Raw genomic sequence first — 22287 nt, forward strand, 5'->3', positions numbered from 1 at the left:
TCAACTATATCGGAATCTCCGCACATTTGGAAAGCTCGGAGCGAATAGGAGAGATGTAGAAACATGGACGTACTTTATCAGCAGAGAGAACAAGCGAAGCGTAAAAGACTAGGCTTTCTCCTTGCGCTTATACGAACCATAAATAAGAATTCCATTTAAAAAAAAATTAATATCATGATTTAGCTTCAAATTTAACCTAGCTGTTAGATTAGAAAGTCAACAAAGTAAAACAAGAACAGTTGTAACCTGGTATAATATATCGTTTCTCGATCGATCATGGGTTCACGTGCTAAATCTTTCAAACATCAAGATAGTATGGTTATGATAATGGATCAGCATAGAAATAGCGCAAAATTGCGCGGCAGTAAGAAGCTTGAATTTCAAATGGGAGAAATGTTTTAATGGACATGGAAATTATGGGACGGTTAAAAATCCACCCGATTTTTGCGCCGAAACAAGCACAAGCACGGCGTACATGTTCGTTGCGTCGTCGTTTGCCTCGTGTCAGATTGGCTCGTCGAATTGATTACCGCGCGACACGCGTAAAGGATTTATAGACACGTTTCTTTCCTGCCTCGTATATCTCGTCAGCGATAATTTATTTAGCAATTGTGGGGGATTCTCACTAGTACCCCTGGAATTGCGCCCTTTAGCGCGCTTGATTAATAGCGGTATTTCGAAAGAACCATGTTGAGTACAACTTGCATTTTGAGATAAAATTCTGAAAAAGTTTATAAAAAAAATGTAGAATCATTAATCTAAAAACATAATTTTGCGTGAGAAAATTATAAAAAGTAGAGGATAAAAAATGCCGTATAATTAATACGTGTCATATCTTTCCATGCATTAGGTATTTTACAAAAAATTTCTTGATTAACGTTTTCGCCGCATCGATTAACTTTAATTTTACTTTATATAAATGCTCCTTTTTTCAGCAGTAACGCCAGAAAGAGACGGAGAATCAATTAAGGTAAAGATTAACTGACCGTTGGTGAACCGTAAATTTCTTATTTTTTCTGATTTTTCCTTCAGTAATATCCTGCACTTTAATCATAATAAATTGATTGTAAACTCACTAAAATTTCGAGATCAAATAAGAATAGAAATGACTTTCATTTTAGTTCTACTAACAGCCGTAATTAAAAATCGAGAGAAAAACCATATAAAAAATTCCAATAACTTATTAATTCTCAAGTGATTGATTTTTTTCTGTTACGTGAAAGAAAAGTTTCTCCAAGTTTTTCCGAGTTTTCAAAAAATAAATAATTTTTAGTTAATACACGAATTAACTCTTTTGTATTCAGGAATAAATTATTCTCGCATTCTGATTTCGTTTCTTTCGCAAACATTGCAATAACAAGCAACATCGCGTTTCGAAACATTTCATACACAAACGAAACATACCTCATACAAAACATATTATTTTAGAACAATTTCACAAAAAATTTTATATTGGAAAAAATAAAAATACCTCAAGAGGATAGATATTCGCTTCTTTTAAAAAGGAAAAGAAGAAGAGAAAAAAGTAATGTTCGGAAATTCTCTCTCTCTCTCTCTCTCTCTCTCTCTCTCTCTCTCTCTCTCTCTCTCTCTTCCTTTTCTCTTCCTCAATATATCAAAATTTGTTGTAATACACTAAACATTTTCTACGTTTTTTATACGCAATATCGAGTTGAAAATCAGCTGTCGTTTCCCTCTTGTATATCGGCTGGTAATCCGTTTAGAAGCAGGATGATCGAACGGTTATCAGACGCGCGCGAGAACGCTGCCGCTACCTCGCCTCCTTCCGACATTACGGACAAATCAATCCTCCGTCGAATGTTCCGCGCTGCTGCCGATATACCGGCGCGTATAGACCACTATAGACCAGAGAGAAACGAGAATATATGAATATCGACGAGTCCGCGTGCTATCCGCCGCGGAAATTGCACGGCAAAAAAGGAAGCGGACGAGCGAACGAGCGAGCGAATGAACGACGCGACAGCAATGAGGCGTGTGTCATGCATCCGCGAAGACTATCCGCGAGCAATGACGAGGAGATGAAATTTCTCGCGAGTTATTCGGACGTGAGGGATATATGACGCTACGATAGGCGCACGAATTTTATTTTCCGCCTTGCGACCTTTTAGCTTATGTATTTCCAAGTATGTATATGTATAAAATATATATGTATGTACATACGTATAGCACGCGAGAAGCAAGAGCGGCCAAGGTAAGGGTGGAGCGCGATATGCCGCGACATTTTTATCTACGTAACGTTGTACGCGTTCCGCGTTTTCATATACGTCCGCATCAATCAAACGAGTTGAATGCATTGTACATTTGAGTATATTACACGAAGATGTATATACCGGCATAAACATATGAGGAAGTGACAAATTTTCATATAAATTACAAAAATTAGAACACTCGGCTAAATTTGTGAAAATACGCTCACGGCTATAACTGTTCTTTTGAATATTTTAGTCAAGTGACTTCTTTTTCATCGCGCAGGAGTAAAATTACGCAAAAAAATATAGCGTGAGTCTCGGCGTAAATTTCAGTAAAGTATAGTCGATATAAATGTACCTGCGGTATATAAAAATCTGCTATCGACTTAAAAAAATATACGTATAATAATGTGAAATTGCAGAGATATCTCGACGTTTTCTCGCATGCATTGTTACATCGCACATTTACATATGTCCGGATTAATTAAATGAATGAACGTCCGGAAATAATACGAAAGAATATACCCGACCTCTCGACTAATGCAAATTAAAAAAAAAATCGTTATAAATCTAAAAATGACAGAATTTCTATAAAAATTAACAACATCGAGAGAAATTTCTGCCGCGCATAAAAGTAAAACCGCGTAAAAAATAGTTGTAGCGTAACTCCCGAAATAAATGTATACAATTACGAGTTTCCGAGGTTAAAATATGATTATGTGATATACTAGACATTGTCTCGCCTATTATTTGTGCACATTTGCATATGTCCGCATTAATTAAAGAGCCAAATATTCAACGGAAATAATACCATCAGAGAACAAACGAGGTTTCGATTAGCGGAAATGTTTCCGGTAAAATACACAAAACAATATAAAGTTCTCGAAAATGTTATACAGAGGGAACAATTTCTATTTTAAATATTTATACCTGATGCGAGATTTTTTAACGCGCGAAAAAACGCGGTGATATCGAAGATCAAATCGAAAGATTAATGCACTTGTGTGCATGTATGTGAAAAGACGCGCGCGGCGGTTTGTGACTTTAAAAAGACGTTGTAATATGAAATCCGATGGTATTTTTTGCTAGTCGTAAATTGCGCATCTGCATATATCTGCATTAATTACACAGCTGAATGCGCACGCGGGAAATTATGAGAGAATAAACTTGTTCCCCAATTCACACGAAAGGGATTTTTCGGTGCAAAAAGGAATAACTTTTTCAAAAATGTACGCATCAGTAATCCCTATTTTATTAGATCAAGATTTTTTGACCGTAAAAATTCAAACGTGTGCAGAAGAGATATTATGTAAATCGAAGTGTGTGCATACTTAATGGCATTATTTTTTAATTCTATTTTCCTTGCATTAGATTTTTTTCAATCTTTTTCAAAATTGGAAGTATATTTCTGTGAATCATGATCAGTCCATAGCAGTCTTTTCTCTCTTTTTCATCACATCTCTAATTTTTTTCAAATATTTTTAAATTATCTCTGTTATTAAAAAATAATCTCTATATCACTGAAACGGCAATTCAATTTGCTATAATAAATGATATCCAAATCACATAGGGAGAACGTCCGGTTGCTCCGGCACACCCCGTATACGGGAAGTGACTATAAACGCGACGCATACAGCCAGGTATGTGCATTAATTCGCTTGGTGCAAACGCACTGAATGCACCCGCTCCGCGTAGCCCGATTACGTTTACTGGACTCGCGCTCATTCGACGCATCTGCAACGAGCGAATTGCATTCATTGGATTGTACACACGTGCCGATGTCCATAGACGCGTAAATCGATGCATCAACGCGACGCCGACACGTCTCGCGAAATAAAAGCTCTCACTGAGCTCTCGCAGTCATTACCGTGCGTTGAGTGTTATGGATCTGAGTGCTACCTTACGTGATGAATAGGGCTGTCAAGATACTTTGAGTCGAGTAAAGTTCGCCACGTTTCCTCATTGAGAGATACCGAGAGTCAGGAATTGTAGAACGGAATAATAGAGTCGCGCGCGCACGCATTGTGGAGTATTATACGCCTCCTCCGTACGTATATGTGTGGTAAGTAAATTCTATAGAATTAATAAATTATTTTAGTATTACTTGTCATAAAGAGAATTCTCTAAAATCATTTTGCAATCAAGCGCTATAGATTAAAGCACTATTCCATTTAAAATATGATTATTTTACGCGCGTTAGAAAAAATGTCGATTGCCGCGCGCCTTATAATCGCCTCGTGTAACCGAAATAAAAGGAATACAGAAAATTGTAGCTTTGACTATTGGCGCAACAATCTTATCAGCTAAAGACGGCTTCAAGGAACGAGAGGAAATAGATCATTCTGCGACTTTAGTAAGACTTTACTCGAAGAAGGTATATACAACTCGCGCTGAGAAAACAGCAAAGAAGGCACACAAGGCGAGTTTCTGGCTTAGACGAGAGGAATTCGAGAGTGGATCGCGCGTCGCTCCTTCCTTCCTTCCCGTCCTCTCGCCTTGCCCGATTTTCCCCTCTCCCGTTGCTTCCCTCGTTTCCGATCCTCTCCCTCGCGCGCCGCTGTATCCCTTCGATCCCTCCGTGGGAATATACATCTCCGGTGGATTTTTATCTCCCGTCGCGGGAAAAGGCGACGGATAGATACAACCGCAAACGCGCCATTGTGGGCGCCGTATCTGCCGAATGTCGACAGCGCACGGCGTGACAAGTGATATCGGACGACTCGAAAGGTATAAAAAAAAGTATTAGGTAAAAGGAAAGGCAACTCTAAATCCTAATATGATACGTAGCAGGTATTGTAAACATATTTACGTCAAACTTTGATTGTTTGTCGAGAACAAATCAGCGATTTTACAGCTAAAATCCATAGCGCGATATATATGTTTAGTTAAAAATAAGATAAATGAATCAAATGCGTGATTAACTATTTTTTGTCAACAAGAATATAAGAATTTCTTATATATTTCATTTTAACAAATGAGGAAAGAATCTAATAGATTAATTTGGAGAGCGGCGTTACGATTAACCAGAGTATATGCACGATCGATACACCGATCGCGGATTAGGCGCGAAAAGCAGAAAGCTATCCGTTTCCGGAAACAGGTATTTGCACTTAGGCCTCTCTTGCGGTTCTTCCGCGTCTCTTCGCTCTGCTCGTATTGTGTCGCGTTGTGTGTCGTAAACGTCACTAGCTGAAATCCACCTGATAGTAAACGGGATGGGGAATGCGTGCTCGTCAAAGCAGCACGGGCAAAAGCCGGCACAGGCACCAGGTAAAGGGGACACAAAGAACGATGATACGGCATTTGAAATCAAATGGAAAGGAGTGCCATTCGATACAGTTAATCCATTAATACTGCTCCGTTACCGCAAATGTTAGTTACATTACAACGTTAGCTAATTAAAACAAGATCTCTTGTAATTCGATATCAATTAAGTTTTTTAAATAATTCAATAAAAAAAGAATCAGCTGATTATCTATAATATCTTTTAAGGGAATGATTAAAATTTCTTGAATAAATACGAACGATTTTTCTCGCGATGTAATTAAAAGTTATCCAAGCGTATTTAACAAAAGATACTAAAAATTTTTCGATTTTCGATATCAGTTTTCTTAAGAACGGAGCGAGGAACGCCGACAACAATTCTTTTCATATTAAAAGTATGAAAAAATTTTATTCAACATTCGCAATTTATTCATGCATGTAAAATCGTTTATCTGCTTCAACTGTATTACTCTGCATTTCCATCGTGCTCCGACTCCGAACGGGCGTCATGTATATAACGCAACAGTCAAAGTGTCAAAGAGTTAATGCCGTCGAAGATTGCTACGGACGTGTTCAGCAATGAAATTAGCATACGATCGAATCAGCAGCTCGCTGTCGTCGTTGACCGATTGTGCGAGCTGCAATAGGGGGCGTATACGGCTTTGGTATTTAGCGCTGACGTTTAGCGCATACCGAGGCAAATGTGAAAACGATACTCTCATGACGTTCGGATTCGCATCCGCCTATATCGATAAACGACAGCTACGGATATTTGTATGCATTATGGAATTCCTGGCGTCTACGGAGCGGATACGCACCTATATAGAACGCTACGATAATACTATAAGCCTACAGTAACGAGAAACACTGCCGGCGCAAAAGCAAATGTCATTAAAATTCATCATCACGCTTTATAATTATTTATTCATTCAAGTTATCTAGCGATTACTTTGAGCTTATCGTTTTACGAGACACCGCATCAGTTAGAGAACTTTGTATCCATTTTTTAAACGGAGATCGAAAATAGAAAGACTAATTAACTAATCAGCCATTGACTAAGTACTAGAAAATTAATTGCTTGCTTTCTATCGATACAATTAAACAAAACATTGTCGTTTAGTACAATCTTTTAGTTCGTTGCGATTTCATCATATATTTGATCTGTTAAAAGAAACTATAATTATAAAAAAAAAATTATAAATCACAATTTTTAATTTTTAATATGCCTCATATTAATATTAAAGTTATCAAGTAGTTAATGATTTAACCTTTAAGTACGCGCGTTATTTTTAGTAACATATATACACATGTGGGATCTGCAGGGATCTCTCCACGCACAAGTTCTTTTTATTTTCTCTAAAAGTAACGTAAGACGTAATAAGTTACAGAGTACATAATAAATAAAACACATAACTCGTATAACTGAGAGATTACGTAACAAAAATAGCGCTTAGGGTCCAGCTACACCCCGACCGTGCGGTTAATATTTGAAAATTTAGTATTAAAAAGTTTTAAAAAAGATCATTAATAAAAAGAAATTCTTTTACGTAGTAGTTACGTAGTTTAACAAAATTTTAGTCCTAAAGATAAGATGTCGGTCGTTAATGGATTAAGCAAATGCACAGTTCAAGTTTTTGCATCCCTCAAATAGCCTATCGTGATTGCGATAAAAGACGGTTTATACCTCTTCCGACTACAACTGCAACGTCCATTTCCAACGTGCTAATGGGTACATTCCATCATGGTCGAACATGGGCCAAAATTGCACTCGTGGAACGTTCAAATAACTTGGAATTTGCTGTTGGAAGAGTAAATCGCTAGCGAATTCTGCATGAGGTATTAGTTGAAATTATCGGGCTCAAGCTATCATTTACTGTAAATAACAACGCAATAATACCTGTTTAAGCAGGGGACGCTAATCTTTTGGTCAGGGATATTATTACGGTATTATTTAACGAAAATAATAATTCCCGTTTCAATAATGGCCAAGTTTTGATGACTGAATTTTTTCAAACCCTCCAACTTTCAAATAAATACGCCAAGTAACAAATAGAAATTATTTTAAAATATTATAGACAATAAAATATTTTAAAAAACCGATTATTTTATGTAACTTTTCTAACGTGATTGACTTTTAAATTAAAAAATTTATAAAAAATACCGTAAGAGCCTATAGTTAAAAAAATTATATTCAATGCTGTATTGTATCTTATCGATAACTACTTCGAAACAACATATGTATATGAAGTATGAATAGTAATATATTTCGTTAATTCTTGTTTACTAAAATTTAATATTTGTTTGCCACTAATCTAATGAATAATTTGTTCGAATTTATTTTCGATATGATATTGGTAGGCGCAAGAAATTGTCCCATATTTGTCAAATAAAGTTGAAATTGACGCCTTAGGGATTCAACATGCTTTTTCTATCAAGAGAGAAATTATTTAATCTCCTTCTAAAAAATATTTGAGTTTTCTAATTCAATGCATCTCAAAGCTTGAAAAACGATCAATTTTTTCCATCAACCTAATAATTTAACGGTACAGCTTAACATCTAAAGACAGCCATACATGAACGAACGAACAACGAACGAATAGGGGATGCAGATAGAACGTTCGATTCTCATTCAGTCCGATTCGCTCGTAACGGTACGTCAAAGAAAGTTCCGAATAAATTCAATTTCGTGTTTGCTATTCATTCATTGCCCGTTTGCTACGTATACCATCTTAATATCCGCACACTGTAATACGACCTTAATACCCACACATTGTAGGATTAGTATTATTGTATATATATGTTTGATCAGCGGTTTACCCCTCTATGCTCATTGTTCTCACCAAGGGAGATTAACACGAGAACGCTCTATACGCAGCCAACACATATTCGCCAAAGTAATTACTTTTCTTAATTAAGGAACAACATCGAATATAGAGTGTCAGCATTATTATTCAGTTTCTGACATTCACGGTTTCGTCCTCGGTTTCGACGCATCGACGCATTCAAGCAGGTTCAGTCATGTGGAAGAAGGGATCGAAAGGAGTCGGGGGGGCCGTTCACATGGATCCGCCTCCGTCATCTCCGCTATCAGGAAGAGAAGGGGGAGAGAGAGAGGGGGAGAGAGAGGAAGAGAGAGAGAGAGAGAGAGAGAGAGAGAGAGAGAGAGAGAGAGAGAGAGAGAGCGAAAGACCGATGACGTACGTCATTAAAAACGTATTTGCTTATCTTGTAGATGCGGTAATGGCCATTGACGACCCCACACGATCATCGTGATTCTGCGACTTCTTTTTGTATAGGTAATCAAGGGTCCTAAATTCCTTTTATATCTGATTTTGATTTATATTCGCTCTATGCGCAAACACTGTAGGTTACGTAATAATACGCGATAGAAATCTCTTTTAAATGGACGAGATCTATATAGCGATGGTTTCTGTCTCAAACAAAGAGAAGTATACCACTAAAGTTAATTTACTAAATTTGTATAGTAGAACAATTAAATTTTTTGTATAAACAAAAATATTCTTTCTCTCTCCTAGAGATTCACCCTTTGAGAATTACATGCAAAACCGTACAGCAATTAACTAACGTGAATCTGCTAATTCCTACTAATAAACCCAATCTTGTATACCAAAATTCCCCAGCGGTCAACCTCATACCTATACGCGTCTAATGCCTGAAGGCAAAGCAGTAGTTATGCCGGGTGCACCCTTTGACTATACGTAACTATGAAGATGCCACCGCGGTAGCTGTGTTCAGGTCTGCATCAAACATTTCAGCGCTCTCGCATGTCGCAGCAGCTAAATGTAGAACGAGATGATATATTCGCTTCTATCTTGCTTGAATGCTGCGGTGATCGGAACATAGTGCGAAACTCTCAAAAGTGTCGGGAAAGTTAGATACGCCGCGGATGCAGATCTTATCGATAAAGCGCGGCCGCCGCCGGTGCTTCACAGATACGTGATCAAAGAATGCATCGTGTGCAGCTCTTTGAGAATTTTTCACATCTGAGATTGTATGACATTATGTTCGACGCAAATAAAGTTGCTCTAGATAAAAAAAGAGAGAGAGAGAGAGAGAGAGAGAGATTTTGTAAGATCGATTTTTCCGCATCTTGGTACACACATATCGAAATTCAGAAAATAAATTGCCAACTTGGCGCAATTTTCGTTCAGCAAAACAAAATAAAAGACATACGCAAAATGTAATTTATAAACAAAAAATATTCTTTAATAAAAGTATTTATATGCAGTCTCTGTTATATATTTATATTTTCATACTTCGCGCGATGCCTAATTTCTGTACATTATTAATATTTGCAACTGTATCGAAGTTTATACATGTATATAAACTAAAATGTCTGTCCGTGTTCCCTATTAATTTCTAAACCCTTTGACCGATCTGGACCAAATTTTGCGTAGTTGCTCTTTAGATCCCTGGTGGAAAATAAAGACTACCATAAAACCCCCCCCCCCCCCCCCCCGCCCCTTGACATCAAAACCCGAGGTAACGCCAAGTAGTTTAAGCTAGTTATTGTATAAATGTAAAGATAAAATTAAAACAAAAATATATGAGAAGTCTTATAAGAAGATTAACACACGCGTCCAATGATTCCGCTTCTGAACGATTTCACACTCAAACGATATATGGCACAATACGGTCTGCGCGAATATTCGCAGATGAAACGTATCCAAATCTCGTTTAAGCGCACTAACGAAGCAAACGGGACGCGAGATACGTATACAATTTATGGCGACGATACATTGTGTCCATATACACGCGGCGCAGATAAATCCGCTAATTAATATACCGTTAATTGCGATCGGCCCGACTAGCGCGTAGCGGGCGGACACAGGACGATCCGCGCCGTGAAACATGTCGATTAATATCGATTTCATTCGTGTCTATTGCGACATGTGGCCGACTCGACGCCGTAAAATCGTACGAGGCGATAACGAGATCTAATTCTGTCGCGTATTGCATAATGAATAGCGAGTAACGAGGAACGAGCAACGACTGCTGTCACCTGTCACTCTCCCCGTGAATGCCGTCGCGTTTCCACGCCGGTGCAAAATTGAACACAATCGCGTTACAACACTAGCAATTGATTATTTTCGCGATTATTCTTGTAATCGATTGATATATACATATGCATGATCGTAATTAAAACGGTTATCACACAATGCAGCATTTACGTTCAAATTTCCGACGCTTTATCACGTGCCGCGTTCCAAATGCGTTTATACTACTTTGTACACTTTGAACAGTTATAATTTATAAATGTTAAAAATAAACTTCGTTAGAGAAGTAGAAGGCTTTGAATATCGCTGGTATATTAATAGAGCAGCACTGTGTTTTATTAGCGCGAATTAATATATATCCGATATATCTGAATATTCCATAATTATAGTCTACAAATGTTTCGGTCGGCGGTTTATATTTCGTTGAATCGCAACTGAAGCGCGTTAGAATTTAGAATAAAATATACGATGTTGCTAGTAAATTTAACGGAAAAAATGACAAAAACATTCTCTCCCAATAAACTTTTTGTTATCGTTTAAAATTTGTGTGCGAATCAATTCGGATTTACTTTCACAGTTATTAAGACTATGCTCTATTTTTGATAAATTCAGTTTCTAAAGCTCAGCTATTGTGAAGGCTCTCATAACAAGATATTGCTAGAGAAATTTTTCTTGCGCCTAAGCCGTTTTCCCTTTCGCGGCGCATAATTCAGCACGCAAATGCGGAGTTCAAACAGAAATTTATCAAAGGCAACGGAGCGTGGAAGTTTAATAATAGAAGCTTTCCACAATTTATTAAAATCAAAAAGCTCGATAACTTTTAATGAGGCAGAATCCACTATGCGGAATTTTAATGCGCGTGGAGGAGGAATTAATACATTGGCGGATATGGCTCGAACAGGGCATTGTTCAATTAGTATCCGCATTCCCGTGTAAATTATACTCGTTATTTTAATTAATAACCAATTCAATTTGTTCAAACTTTTTTACGAGAAATTACGAAGAGAGAAAGAGATACCGGAAAGTTTCGCTTAAAATCGCTTTAAGCGAAAAAGTAATAAGTAAAATGTCAAAATCAAATATATTCGATTTTTCGCCAAGCTTATAGTGCGGCATTCGTAGTGTTCCACCACTGTCCACACTATACATATACAGTATATTCGTGTATCCGCGCTTTTGTCCCTTTACCAAAGTCGTAACGTTCAAACTTGTCCTGGTGCGCCACCACATTCCGTCCCTTCCGGGCTCTCGGTTTACCGTGTCATCTACGTCGAGTTGTTGTACCGAGAAGCATAAACGCAAGAAATCGCGGTCGGATAGTCGACGACGGATGTATTTCGTTACGGATCAATTATATATCGGTAATGCGAGATATTAAATTTCTCCTTTCTTTCTGCTTCTCCTCGCACTCGCTTTTCTCCGTCTCTTTTTCTCTTTCTCTCTCCGTCTCTCTGCCGAGTATTAACCTGGTAGCCTACTTCTCGACGCCAACACAGCCCGAAGGCTTTCGAAAATACTCCGCGCGGCTGTTTCCAACGCGGTCATCGCTTTGACGCGAGATGCCAAAAGATAACGACGACAACGAGCTCAAAAAGAATTTTGTCCCGTCCATCGGCGCGAAACTCTCCTGTCATAAATGATATGTATGAAAACCAAGTCCGGGTTCTCAAAAAATTTGCACGCGCGTCCTTTGAGTTAAGGTAAACTATGGTATAAATAGTCGCGGAGAGAAGAGTGTATTAAAATCCACTCACCACGTCGGCAACGTTGCCGGAGCCCTCCCTCATGCCATCCCTGTCCGTGTGTCCTCCTGGAAGAGATAATAACGCAATTGTCAGTAAACAATTCTCCGTACGTACTCTCGTATCAAGATTAAATATTCAATTTCGCGCGAGTGCATCTCTCTGTTAATCCAATAGAGACTCATCGACATTTCTTGCGGCACGTATAATCGTTTGAAAGCTGCTTACCGCTGAAAATCTGCGCGTCTCAGAAATGACTTCGAAGCGGAATTCGAACCGACGAGGCACGAATCGCCGCAGAAAATAAAAATAAACGATATATTGTGCGGAAAATTGCGGAGAACGCGCAGCGCGCAGCCGAAGAGGAAAAAAGAAACCCGTTACCGCTCGGCTCATATATACGCGGCACGAATTGTCTATTGTCTGTATTTCGTCAAATCATCGGAGCGAACAATAATAAATGATAATCGGAGATGCCGATTGGAATTGCGAAACGATCGATTCCGCGAGCGCGAAGATTTTTCCATTCTTTCTACCGTAAGTCACCCAACGGCGACCGTTGAAATGGAAAATTTCGTTTCGTGCGTTTCGTACAACATCTTTCAGATGTAAATACAGCTAATAAAGACAAATTGATTGGGCAAACGGAGTGCCGCCGACGGCGAACGGTGGATCCGACACTTTTTCAAGTTGCGCGCTCTTATACTTTCTCGCATGCGGAATGAATCAAGTCCGCGAGATTCGCGAACGTGGATGAAGCTTTCTCAAAGGGAAGAAAATTAAATAAATTGTGTGAAAAAGCGGGAAAAAATATGTGTACACGAAGAATATATCCAGAGAAATTACCGCTAAAATGAGAATAACAAATGTGGTTCGTTAGTCAGTGCAATATTATGTACCAAGGCTAAAGATATTCTTTGGTTAATTAACTTTTATTAGTTACAGATATTAATTATCGGTGTATATATTACAGTGCGTTAAAATATATCGTTGAGAGATTAATTTATAACGTGGGTAAGACACTCGGAAAAAAACAAAATACTTCTGGGGCAGCTATTAATGTGACGATTAGAAAATTTAATATCACGTAACCATCAGTTTTATAAAGTCATGAGATTCGAACGTGGATGAAGCTTCCTCAAAGAGAAAGGAATTGAATAAAATATGGAGAGAAAAAAGCGGTAAAAAATATGTATATATATATATGTCGAAAATATCAGAGAAATTACTGCGAATTACATTGACCGTAGTTGGGGCGTTAATGTTTTACTTCGTTAACTGTATAAACATAAACCGTTAAATAGTGGTCAAACAGAGCGAGATAACTGTAACATAGTTAAATGGACTTCGCACAAGGATTTGGTAATAACGCATGACAATTATGTCTTCTGCTTTATCGGCATTTTTCTGAAAAGAACCGCACTTTGCCATAATGATACGATATAGCATACCTTTTTTATTTATTGTTTTTTGTTTTTTGTTTCATAACATTATTTTCGTGCGAAAAATGTGTATTTCGTTGACAACGCTTTTTTTCGTTAATATTATACGCCCAGCTGTCTCATTTTTTTTAATAATCCATGCATCTAACCACGTAATTATACAAACTTGTTTGTCCCGTCGCAATTTCACACGTTGGTTGCCGCAATTTTCTAGTCGCTGTACCATTTCTTTTTCTCCGAGCGTACATACCTACAAGTTTTTCGAGTTAGAAATCACCGTTGGTTCTCACAAACACGTCGGGATCGACAACGCTTTCCTTAAGCGTAAAAGGGTTTAGCTCTCAGGCAGGTCGGCTTTTCCACACGCGCGATCGCGAAACGGGGACTCGCGCGACAGAATTGTGTGTTCCGCTGCTACGCCGCTTTCTCGCGAAAGTACGTTATAACCGGAGAGCGTGCTTGCGTGCTTGCGATGGCGAAATCGGACCGTGACGCGGTCTCAATGAGATTTCGCGACTGTCGCGCTTCGGCGCTCGGAATTGGTTCCTCTCCAGCATTATCGAAACGTTGAAAAGGTAAGTCGAACGAAAGTCGAGCGAGAATCGAGCGCCGCGACGCTCACCTGAATACCGGGAAACGCGGGAAGACTCGGCGGATATTTGCGTTTCGCTGACAGTTTGTTTACCCGTGCCGCCTGTGCGAGTGCGAGACCAGTATATCGCTCGTTCGCGACGTCGGACGTACAAATTTCAACTCGTCGCAAAGACACCGGTCAGAGTTCCGCGGTATTCGGCGAGCCGCGCGATCGAATTTACTCGATACGGGAAGCCAACGGTGGAGTTGTTCGATCGATCACGCCCGACCGACGACGACGACGACCCGAGAGCGTCGAGACGTGGAAAACTGGCGGCGAGCGTAAACAAAACGTTGGTCGCGCGAGCAGAAATAACTGCGCGACTGCTTCTCTCGTTCGTCCTCCTCTCGCGACGTCGCGGCCAACGGTTCGCCGTTTTTCGACCTCGATCTCGCGGATTCGCGCCGATCGATTCCCGCACGGGCGACGACACCCGAGGGAAATGTCAGCGGAATGCGGAATCAGGATCGCACACTCTCGATTTCTCTGTTTACAAAGTGGGGAGGGGGAGGAGGAGGGGGAACGACTCACGACTCACCTTTTTTACGAATTGGCAAAATCTCGACGCGCCCGCGTAATCCAGATCTAGGCTCAATCGAGAATTCCCACTCCCCTCGACCCGGCGTCGTCAATTCGATAATTTCGATATTCCGTTTTCCTCTCGGTGTACCTCGCGCGCGCCGCAACACCGATTCCTTCGCCGCTCTCCTTTCCCCCCGGCCGCGAGCCGCGGGACTCACGGGGAGGAGAATGCCGCTCTTTCTCTCCCCAGCGGCGCGATCCTAACCTCGCGCCGCGCGCGCGCGCACACACGGACGCACACGCGCCACTGCACCCAGGCGCGCGGCCACGCGAACGAAAATTCCCGTAGATTTTCGCGACTCGCGGTCGATCGCAGCCTCGACGCGCTCAAACGCGAGGCACTTTCGCAGGTCACTTCGATCCACGACGAAGGCGGTATAGCCGAACAACTCGGCGTCAGCTCGATCCTCCTCCTTTCTCTCTCGCTGCGTATCGCACGTGAAGCAATCGGTAAAGAACGCTGAACCGGTAATCCGGGGGCTCGCTTCACTCGCGCCGCGCCGTCGCGGATCGGATCGTGTCGGATCGCTCTCTCTCGCGTTTCTTTCCGGCCCGATCGCGCGCTGGACCCCCGGACCCGGAGTGTCGGAGCCGTCGGAAACGAGCGAGCGGGAATTCGGATTTCCGCCGAAACCGCCGAGCGCGGGGTTGAACAAAGAGGCACGGCCGCGGCTCCGTCCTCGATCGCCGCCGAGAGATCGTCTACCTGTCACCGACGAATTCGAACTTTCCGCTGGGCTCGCGCGCGCATTCGCGCGGACGAGCCGAGAGGACGGGACGGCGAGGACGCCTCACGCGCGCGACGCGACGCGGGGGGAACCGGGCAACGGGGCCGGGAGGGACGCGGACACGGACGGCTTTCTCAAAATCGTCCCATACGGCGACGGCGCCGCCGCGGATTTTCCCGTCGCTCCCGCGTTTATAACGGGAGAGGGGGAGGGTACAGCGGCGCGAGCGGGGGGGAATGTACGACTTTTCAAAAATAAGTACCACGCACCGACCAATCGCGGGACACGGCGATTCGGCGCGGCCGCGATACCGACGGAAGGAGAGAAGAAACGAAGCCGTTACGCGCGCGAGCGCGCCTATACCCTCTCTCTCTCTCTCTCTCTCTATCCTTCTTTCGCTCTTGACTCCACACGCACGTCGACGTACGTATATACGTTACGCGCGTGCCCGCGAGCGTACGTTGCGCGCGCACACTCACTCGCGATACGCGCGCACCAACACACTCGCTCGCACGCACGATCGCCGTTCTAGAGCCGATTGTGTCACCGCTGGCGGAGACGCGTTTCCCGAATCCTCATCCTGCTCGCTCGCGTCCGCGCACGACGCCCGCCCGACCGGGGATTGTCGTTTGTCGCGAGCGCGTATGCGCGCGCTCCCACGACGCGACGAACTTACACAAACTTGGGTCTCAGCGACGGCACGGCAGCGACGCTTCGCCGACGAAGGGACCGACTCGACTGACTCCGGGGGGGCTTGGGGCTTGGGGGCCCCTCGAGCTCGAGGAAACCGACGTTACGCGCGGTTTCGAACTCGTAACGCGAGCGGACGGACGGATCGACCGACCGACCGACCGACCGACCAACCGACCGACCGGCCGAGGTAACTTAAACTGAACGCCAGCGCGCCTGCGGTAAAACGAGATTAAACCTACGTGCCGGCGGAGCCGCGACGCCGGCCAATCCGCGCCCGGCTTTACGCCGGCCGGCCAATCGGCGCGCAGGCCTAACCTGGCGAACGGTTGTCCCAGGTGCGGCCAGTGAGGCGCCATTGCGCGCTGGCACGTTACCTGCTCCAAGTATGCGGCTGCGACGGGGAAGGGGGGGACGACGCGCGACGTGCGACGCGAGAGGGAGCGAAAGAGAGACGCGAAGAGAGTGTTTGGAGAAACGGCCGAATTACGCCGGCGCGGCGGCGTGGCCGGAGTCTCGAGGAGAATCGTATCGGACGCGACGCGTTGTGTTATGAGTTTCCTCGCCGGTCTCGCGACGATCGGCGAACCGAGTCCTCCGGAGCGCCGTACATTTTTTTTTCCCCGATCGTCCGATACGTCGATATCGGATCGACGTGGGTGTTCCTCCTCTTCCCGGCACGCATACGCGCCCGCGCGCACACGCAACGCTCGGTCGCTTGGTATTTAATCCGTCGACGCGTCGCGTCGGGGAAAACTGGGGGTGGGGAAGGGGGATGAATGAAACAGGTTGCGTGAAAGTGGACGCAATAAAAAAAAAAAGAGGGGTGAAAGAAATCATTTATCACACGTTTTGGGGGCTTAGGTCGCCTGACGGTACAGTCGCTTAACGATCGCCGCGTACGCATATAATATTTTATCCGCTGCGTGAATTTTGTTTAATTTTTAACCACTCGGTTGTTGAATAAATAATTTGGTAAACAGCGCGCGCCGCGAATGGCTTTAAAAATATCCACTGTGTAAAATAAATACCTTGAAGCACGCGTTATGCATTATTTTCGCGGAATAATGGACGAGAGAGAGAGACGGAAGTGCGCTTGTCGTTCGATATCCGAATATGTAATCACTAATAATATCGAAAGAATATCGTTAATTATTAATTAAACACCGCTGCTACCCGCGCGCGTCGCGCAGCGAAGAAACCGGTGGGCGCGAATTTATATTTAACGAATAAATATTAATTCTGCGGTATGGGTCGTGTGCCAATTATTATATGTCCACACCGCATTCCTCTTGCCGCGGTCGAATTAATTTAACAAACCCAAACGAAAAGAGCGAACGAGAGTTGCGGGAAGAGAAAGGGAGAACGAAATTTATATTATTCCGGAACCGCGGGACAAAAAGTAGCGTAAGATCGATCCTCGAATCGATAATGGAAACAAAGAAGCCTTAAATAACACGCGGTTGCGGCAATAGTCACAAAGGCTTTGCGTAATGATACGAAAGGGACAATAAGAATGAAGAAAAATTATATGCGAACGCAACAAATCCCATATTGCCTAACCGTTAGCGAACTATTCGCGGGAGAGGGAACCGGGAAAGCCTCGTTTTTGCGTTCCTCGCCGTCTCGATATCGGTTAAAGAGATAAGGATCGAGGTGATTTAAGCGAGCGCACCGGAGTGAGAACGTTATGTTTGAAGCACAAAATCTCTTGGAAACAATACGGAAGGGAAGGGAAAAGGGGGGGAGGGATATTACGCGTGTGGCGTGTTCGTCTCGATTGTAAAACCGCGTGCGAACCCGTTGCACGGCGATTCCGCGTGCGCCTCGAGCGAGTGACCGGAACGCGATATCCCGCGTGGCCACATCAACCAGCTAAGCCGAGAAACGAGATTATTCGTCCGAAGAAGTTGCGGATGAGGTAACGCTGCCGTTAGATCGACGATCGACGGCACCAGACGGCACGCACTTCCCGCGGCGATCGATCTTAAGTTTTAACGGCTCGACGCGCCGCGCCGTATAACTCCCTCGCCTCTTCGCGCTCTTCGTGTATATACTTTCGTAGATTCGATTCTGTGAAATCTGGGCTCTCGCAACGGCCGGGGCTCTTCCGCGGCCACTCGATCAACTCTTATCCGCGATCGGACGGGTTCGTTGGACCCTCGCAGAAGTCGCTACTCATGGCTATTGATGCGATATTAGTTATGGTCTAACAATAAGGGGGAAGGAGAGACGAGTTCAAGTTTGAAAAGTTAAATTTGAGAACAACGATTTATATTACGCCTTTATCGGGCGTTCAAAAGTGACATTGTAGCGTAATAAATTGTAAAAGGTCTGTCTTGCGTGATATTCGTTTGCAACGTGACTGTCATTTGCAAACGAGCTCGTTCTTGAACAACGACGGATTACCGGCGGCAACTGTTTGACGGATACGCAGTAGTTTTAGAGTGAAAGCTCCAAACAATTGGCCGCAAGCGTGAAACACGTCTGCAACGGAAATGTTCTCGATGTTATTCCGAAGAGAAAGCTCGACGGTACAAGGAAATTTCAAGTTTCCACGGGAAACGGTATAAATATATCGTGTCAAACTTTAGAACAAATAGGACGGGAAAAATTTTGTCATTTTTGGAATTTAACTCACAAATTGAAAGCTCTACCCTCCTTTTTCTCCTCTCTTTTTCTTATTCCGAGGTCTTTAAACGCACACACATGGTCAAAAGTGCTTTAATAATAAGTACGATAATGAAGCTTAAGTGCGAATGGACTTTGCCGCATGTTCAAACATAGACGCGGCACGATTTCGCCTGGTCGAACGGCAGTATTTGCTGTAAGAGGGAAAGTACCGCTCTCTTAATGGGATGCCCGTTACGCAGCTTCCAATTAAATGTCTTTGCCCTATTGCGAACGCGTAGCGACGAGGACGCGTTTTCTCGTTTCCGTGCAAAAATTTCAACGCTATAAAGATGCACGCTGAAACGCAGAGCGACGCTCCGACACGCGAGAGCTGCGGCAATATAGAGATTCCTGTGTGTCTCGTTATTTTAAATTAGAGAGCCCGGAGTTCCGGGGACGAGTGCACCGGTGATGTAGATGTAGCGTTCCGCGTTGTTCCCGTGTTATATTTCTTGCGCGGGGGTAGCTGCTAGATACCGAGTTTATATAAAAATATGTTATATAGTGCGGTGCGCGCTCTTTCGGACCGAAAATATCGAAGATTGAATTAAGAGAAGTGACACACGTGTCTCGATATCCGCGAACAAAGGGTTTTTCCATATTGAACCAGAATGTTGTTACTAGACGACATTAATTTATTCTTCAGTTAATTATAAACAAACGTTTACCTTGCCATCATTTTAATTTGAAATTCAACTGCTGTAAATATTAATGCGGAGTTTGCTTATGCCATGCAATATCAAAAATCACGGGATATGTGATTCCTTAATTAATTACAAAGTGACGAGTCTCATCAATATCGAAACTGGAACCATCTAATTATTTTCCCTCTTTCATGGTAAAAGGTAATACGATCTTTATTTACATTAGTGGATAATTATTCCAACTAATACTTTGTGAGTGTGTTTTAATGCGTGACAGTTAATAATATCAAGATAATGTGTAGTGTAACGAGTTTTGAAGTTCTATAATGACAAATGTAACGCATGGCCGTTAATGTAAGCAAACTTTAGTATTTGTGATAGTTATCTATCACCTGTCGCTTTGCTGTTGATCCACTTCGACACGACCCATACAATCATCGTTAGATAACATTTTCGTGTAGAAATTTACAAGCGGCGTCGCAAAATTTATATAGAAAATCGCTCTTAGCTGTAAGAGAAATAAGTAGTACGGCGACACGTTCATTCCCTACCTAAATCTTTACAAAATTCACGAATTTCTAAATATTCACAGATTCAACAGAAAGATTCTAGCGTTCCATTAGAAAAGGTCTGAAACGCCTTTGAGAGACATTAGGACATCCTTACGCGACGTCTCACAGATGTTAGTGCCGTCTCGGGGGATTTACGTTGTTCCTTTCCGGGGGGTCGGAAGAACCGTCTTCCTATTTCCTGAAGCGAATCCGGTGAAACGATGATTGACGTAGCGACGTGTGAAATTTAATTGTAGAGACCAGTCGATTGCTCCTGCGAAGCCCCGTAAACTCCCCGCTAATTGGATCTGACGGAGGAACGGGGGGACCGGGAGCCCCGTAGGAGGGGTTGGCTAGTAAATCGAATTAGCAGTTAGCTCGGTTATTTACCAGCATCGGACGATTCTCCGCGAGACACGTTCCGCTCAAGTGATTCTCGAGCTTTCTCGCTGCGGGACAGACGTCCTGCGGTGAAACGAGGCGCGGAATTGACCGGTGAAGACATTGTGCGCGTCACGGCCCGTGTTACCCCCATATGTTTCTACACAGCAAATACATCCCTCGAGCGTCCACGCTCGGTCGATAAACAACGCGGCAGCCGGAGGAGAAAGGAAACGTCGCGATACAAAACAACCCTAGACAAATGAACAGAAGTTGCGTATTCTTTCGGACCAGAAAATATCCAAGATTGATTTAAGAGAAGTGACTCGCAACAATTAAGAAAAGTAAACGATTGATATATATGATCGTGACAAGAACCGCGCCAACTCAAGTATCTTTAGTTACAACATACATAGATATGCGTAAATAAATGTATGAAAATACACGCGAAAAAACAAAGATCCCTTGTGTGAGCAGATCGATTCAAAATAATTTTCCGATTCCAAGTTCAATTCTAAAGTCGTTTCACATTCTGCTTGGTCACGAGAGATACCCTCTGCGAGCAACGCTCCTCGTCTCGCAACAACCCGCGCGGTGAGTGTGCCGGATATAGAGTTTTGCCGGAAATTAATTGAGAGTCGCAAAACGCGTTGGGTTGCAGGCCGGTGTAAATGGGAAGAAATATCCATAAACTTGCTCGCCACAGGCCACCCCCGGTTTCGCGGTTTCTGATCCTGAGGGGTTTTCCGTGTGCATAATATTATCAGTAATGCGGACTGTTTAACGTCAAAATTATGTGCGGTATTAGAAAATTGTAATTCTATTCAAATTTTATATCAATAAATTTAAAAAATCTTCAAATAATATTGCGAGTAATGTACGTTAAAGATATTAAAGTAGATAGATCAATGTACGACCATTCGATAAATGATCACTATATTGTTATTATATATTTGTCATATATTTCTCTCATATTACATAAAACGATATAAAATATATGTATTTTGTATAACCGTCACATATATAATATTTGCTATCAGTGTTTATTCTAAAAATATAAATTAAATAATACGTTTAGCGTGAAAAATTAAGTTTTTATTGATTATCTAGCATTTATTTACTGGTAATCTTATTATTTTATTGTCTCTTTTTAAATGTAAATTTTGGATGATGTAATCCTGCAGACAAAATTTGTAATTTACATTTAAACTTTATGCAAATTTAGAATATAAATGTATAAAAGCACACAAAGTAATTTTTTGTATTATAGAAACAAAACTCTTATTTCTTTTCTGTCTACAACTCTGCTTCTGTTTTCTTTATGCTCCTTTTACCATGGCAGCGCTTTGATTTAATAGACCTCTTAAGTTTGTGTGTGTGCACTTAAATAAGATGAAATAAATATCTGTCCACACTTTACAGAAATAAAGAAGAGAGAATACAAACATAGGAAATGTAGCTAAGAGCAACAGAGTTATTAACTTTTACTTTATTTTCAGTTAACGAATAAATTCAGGAAATTAAATGATTATAAATCCCTGTACAGAGTTCGAACTGCAATTATATCTAATCAATGTATATTTGTAGATTCTATCAAATAGTTTCGCTGAAGAATGAATATTCATTCATTTCCTTAAAATGTGCTTATCATGCAGCTCAACCATTAGCGAACTCGGGAGAATATTATATTTGCCGGTATTGCGAAACGAGCGGCGTAAATAAATCTCG

The 22287-nt window shown here is 42.1% G+C and overlaps 1 protein-coding gene across 2 annotated transcripts in view; it reads right to left on the reverse strand.

Moving 5' to 3' along the window:
- Positions 1–14012, reverse strand: part of LOC143904068 (uncharacterized) — a 56327-nt gene extending 42315 nt beyond the window's left edge. Inside the window, exons 1-2 of one of the 2 annotated variants that reach the window (XM_077418315.1) lie at positions 13927–14012; positions 12247–12302 (exon numbers count right to left, since the gene is read on the reverse strand). In XM_077418315.1, the coding sequence (XP_077274441.1) occupies positions 12247–12279 (33 nt within the window). In that variant the 5' untranslated portion in view covers positions 12280–12302; positions 13927–14012. Of the gene's footprint in view, positions 1–12246; positions 12303–13842 lie in introns of both variants that reach the window. The other variant, XM_077418314.1, reaches the window with a different exon arrangement.
- Positions 14013–22287: the final 8275 nt, after the last annotated feature.

The sequence above is a fragment of the Temnothorax americanus genome, unplaced genomic scaffold, assembly GCF_048541705.1.
Source record: "Temnothorax americanus isolate GAGA-0224 unplaced genomic scaffold, ASM4854170v1 Scaffold5, whole genome shotgun sequence".
Lineage (NCBI taxonomy): Eukaryota > Metazoa > Arthropoda > Insecta > Hymenoptera > Formicidae > Temnothorax > Temnothorax americanus.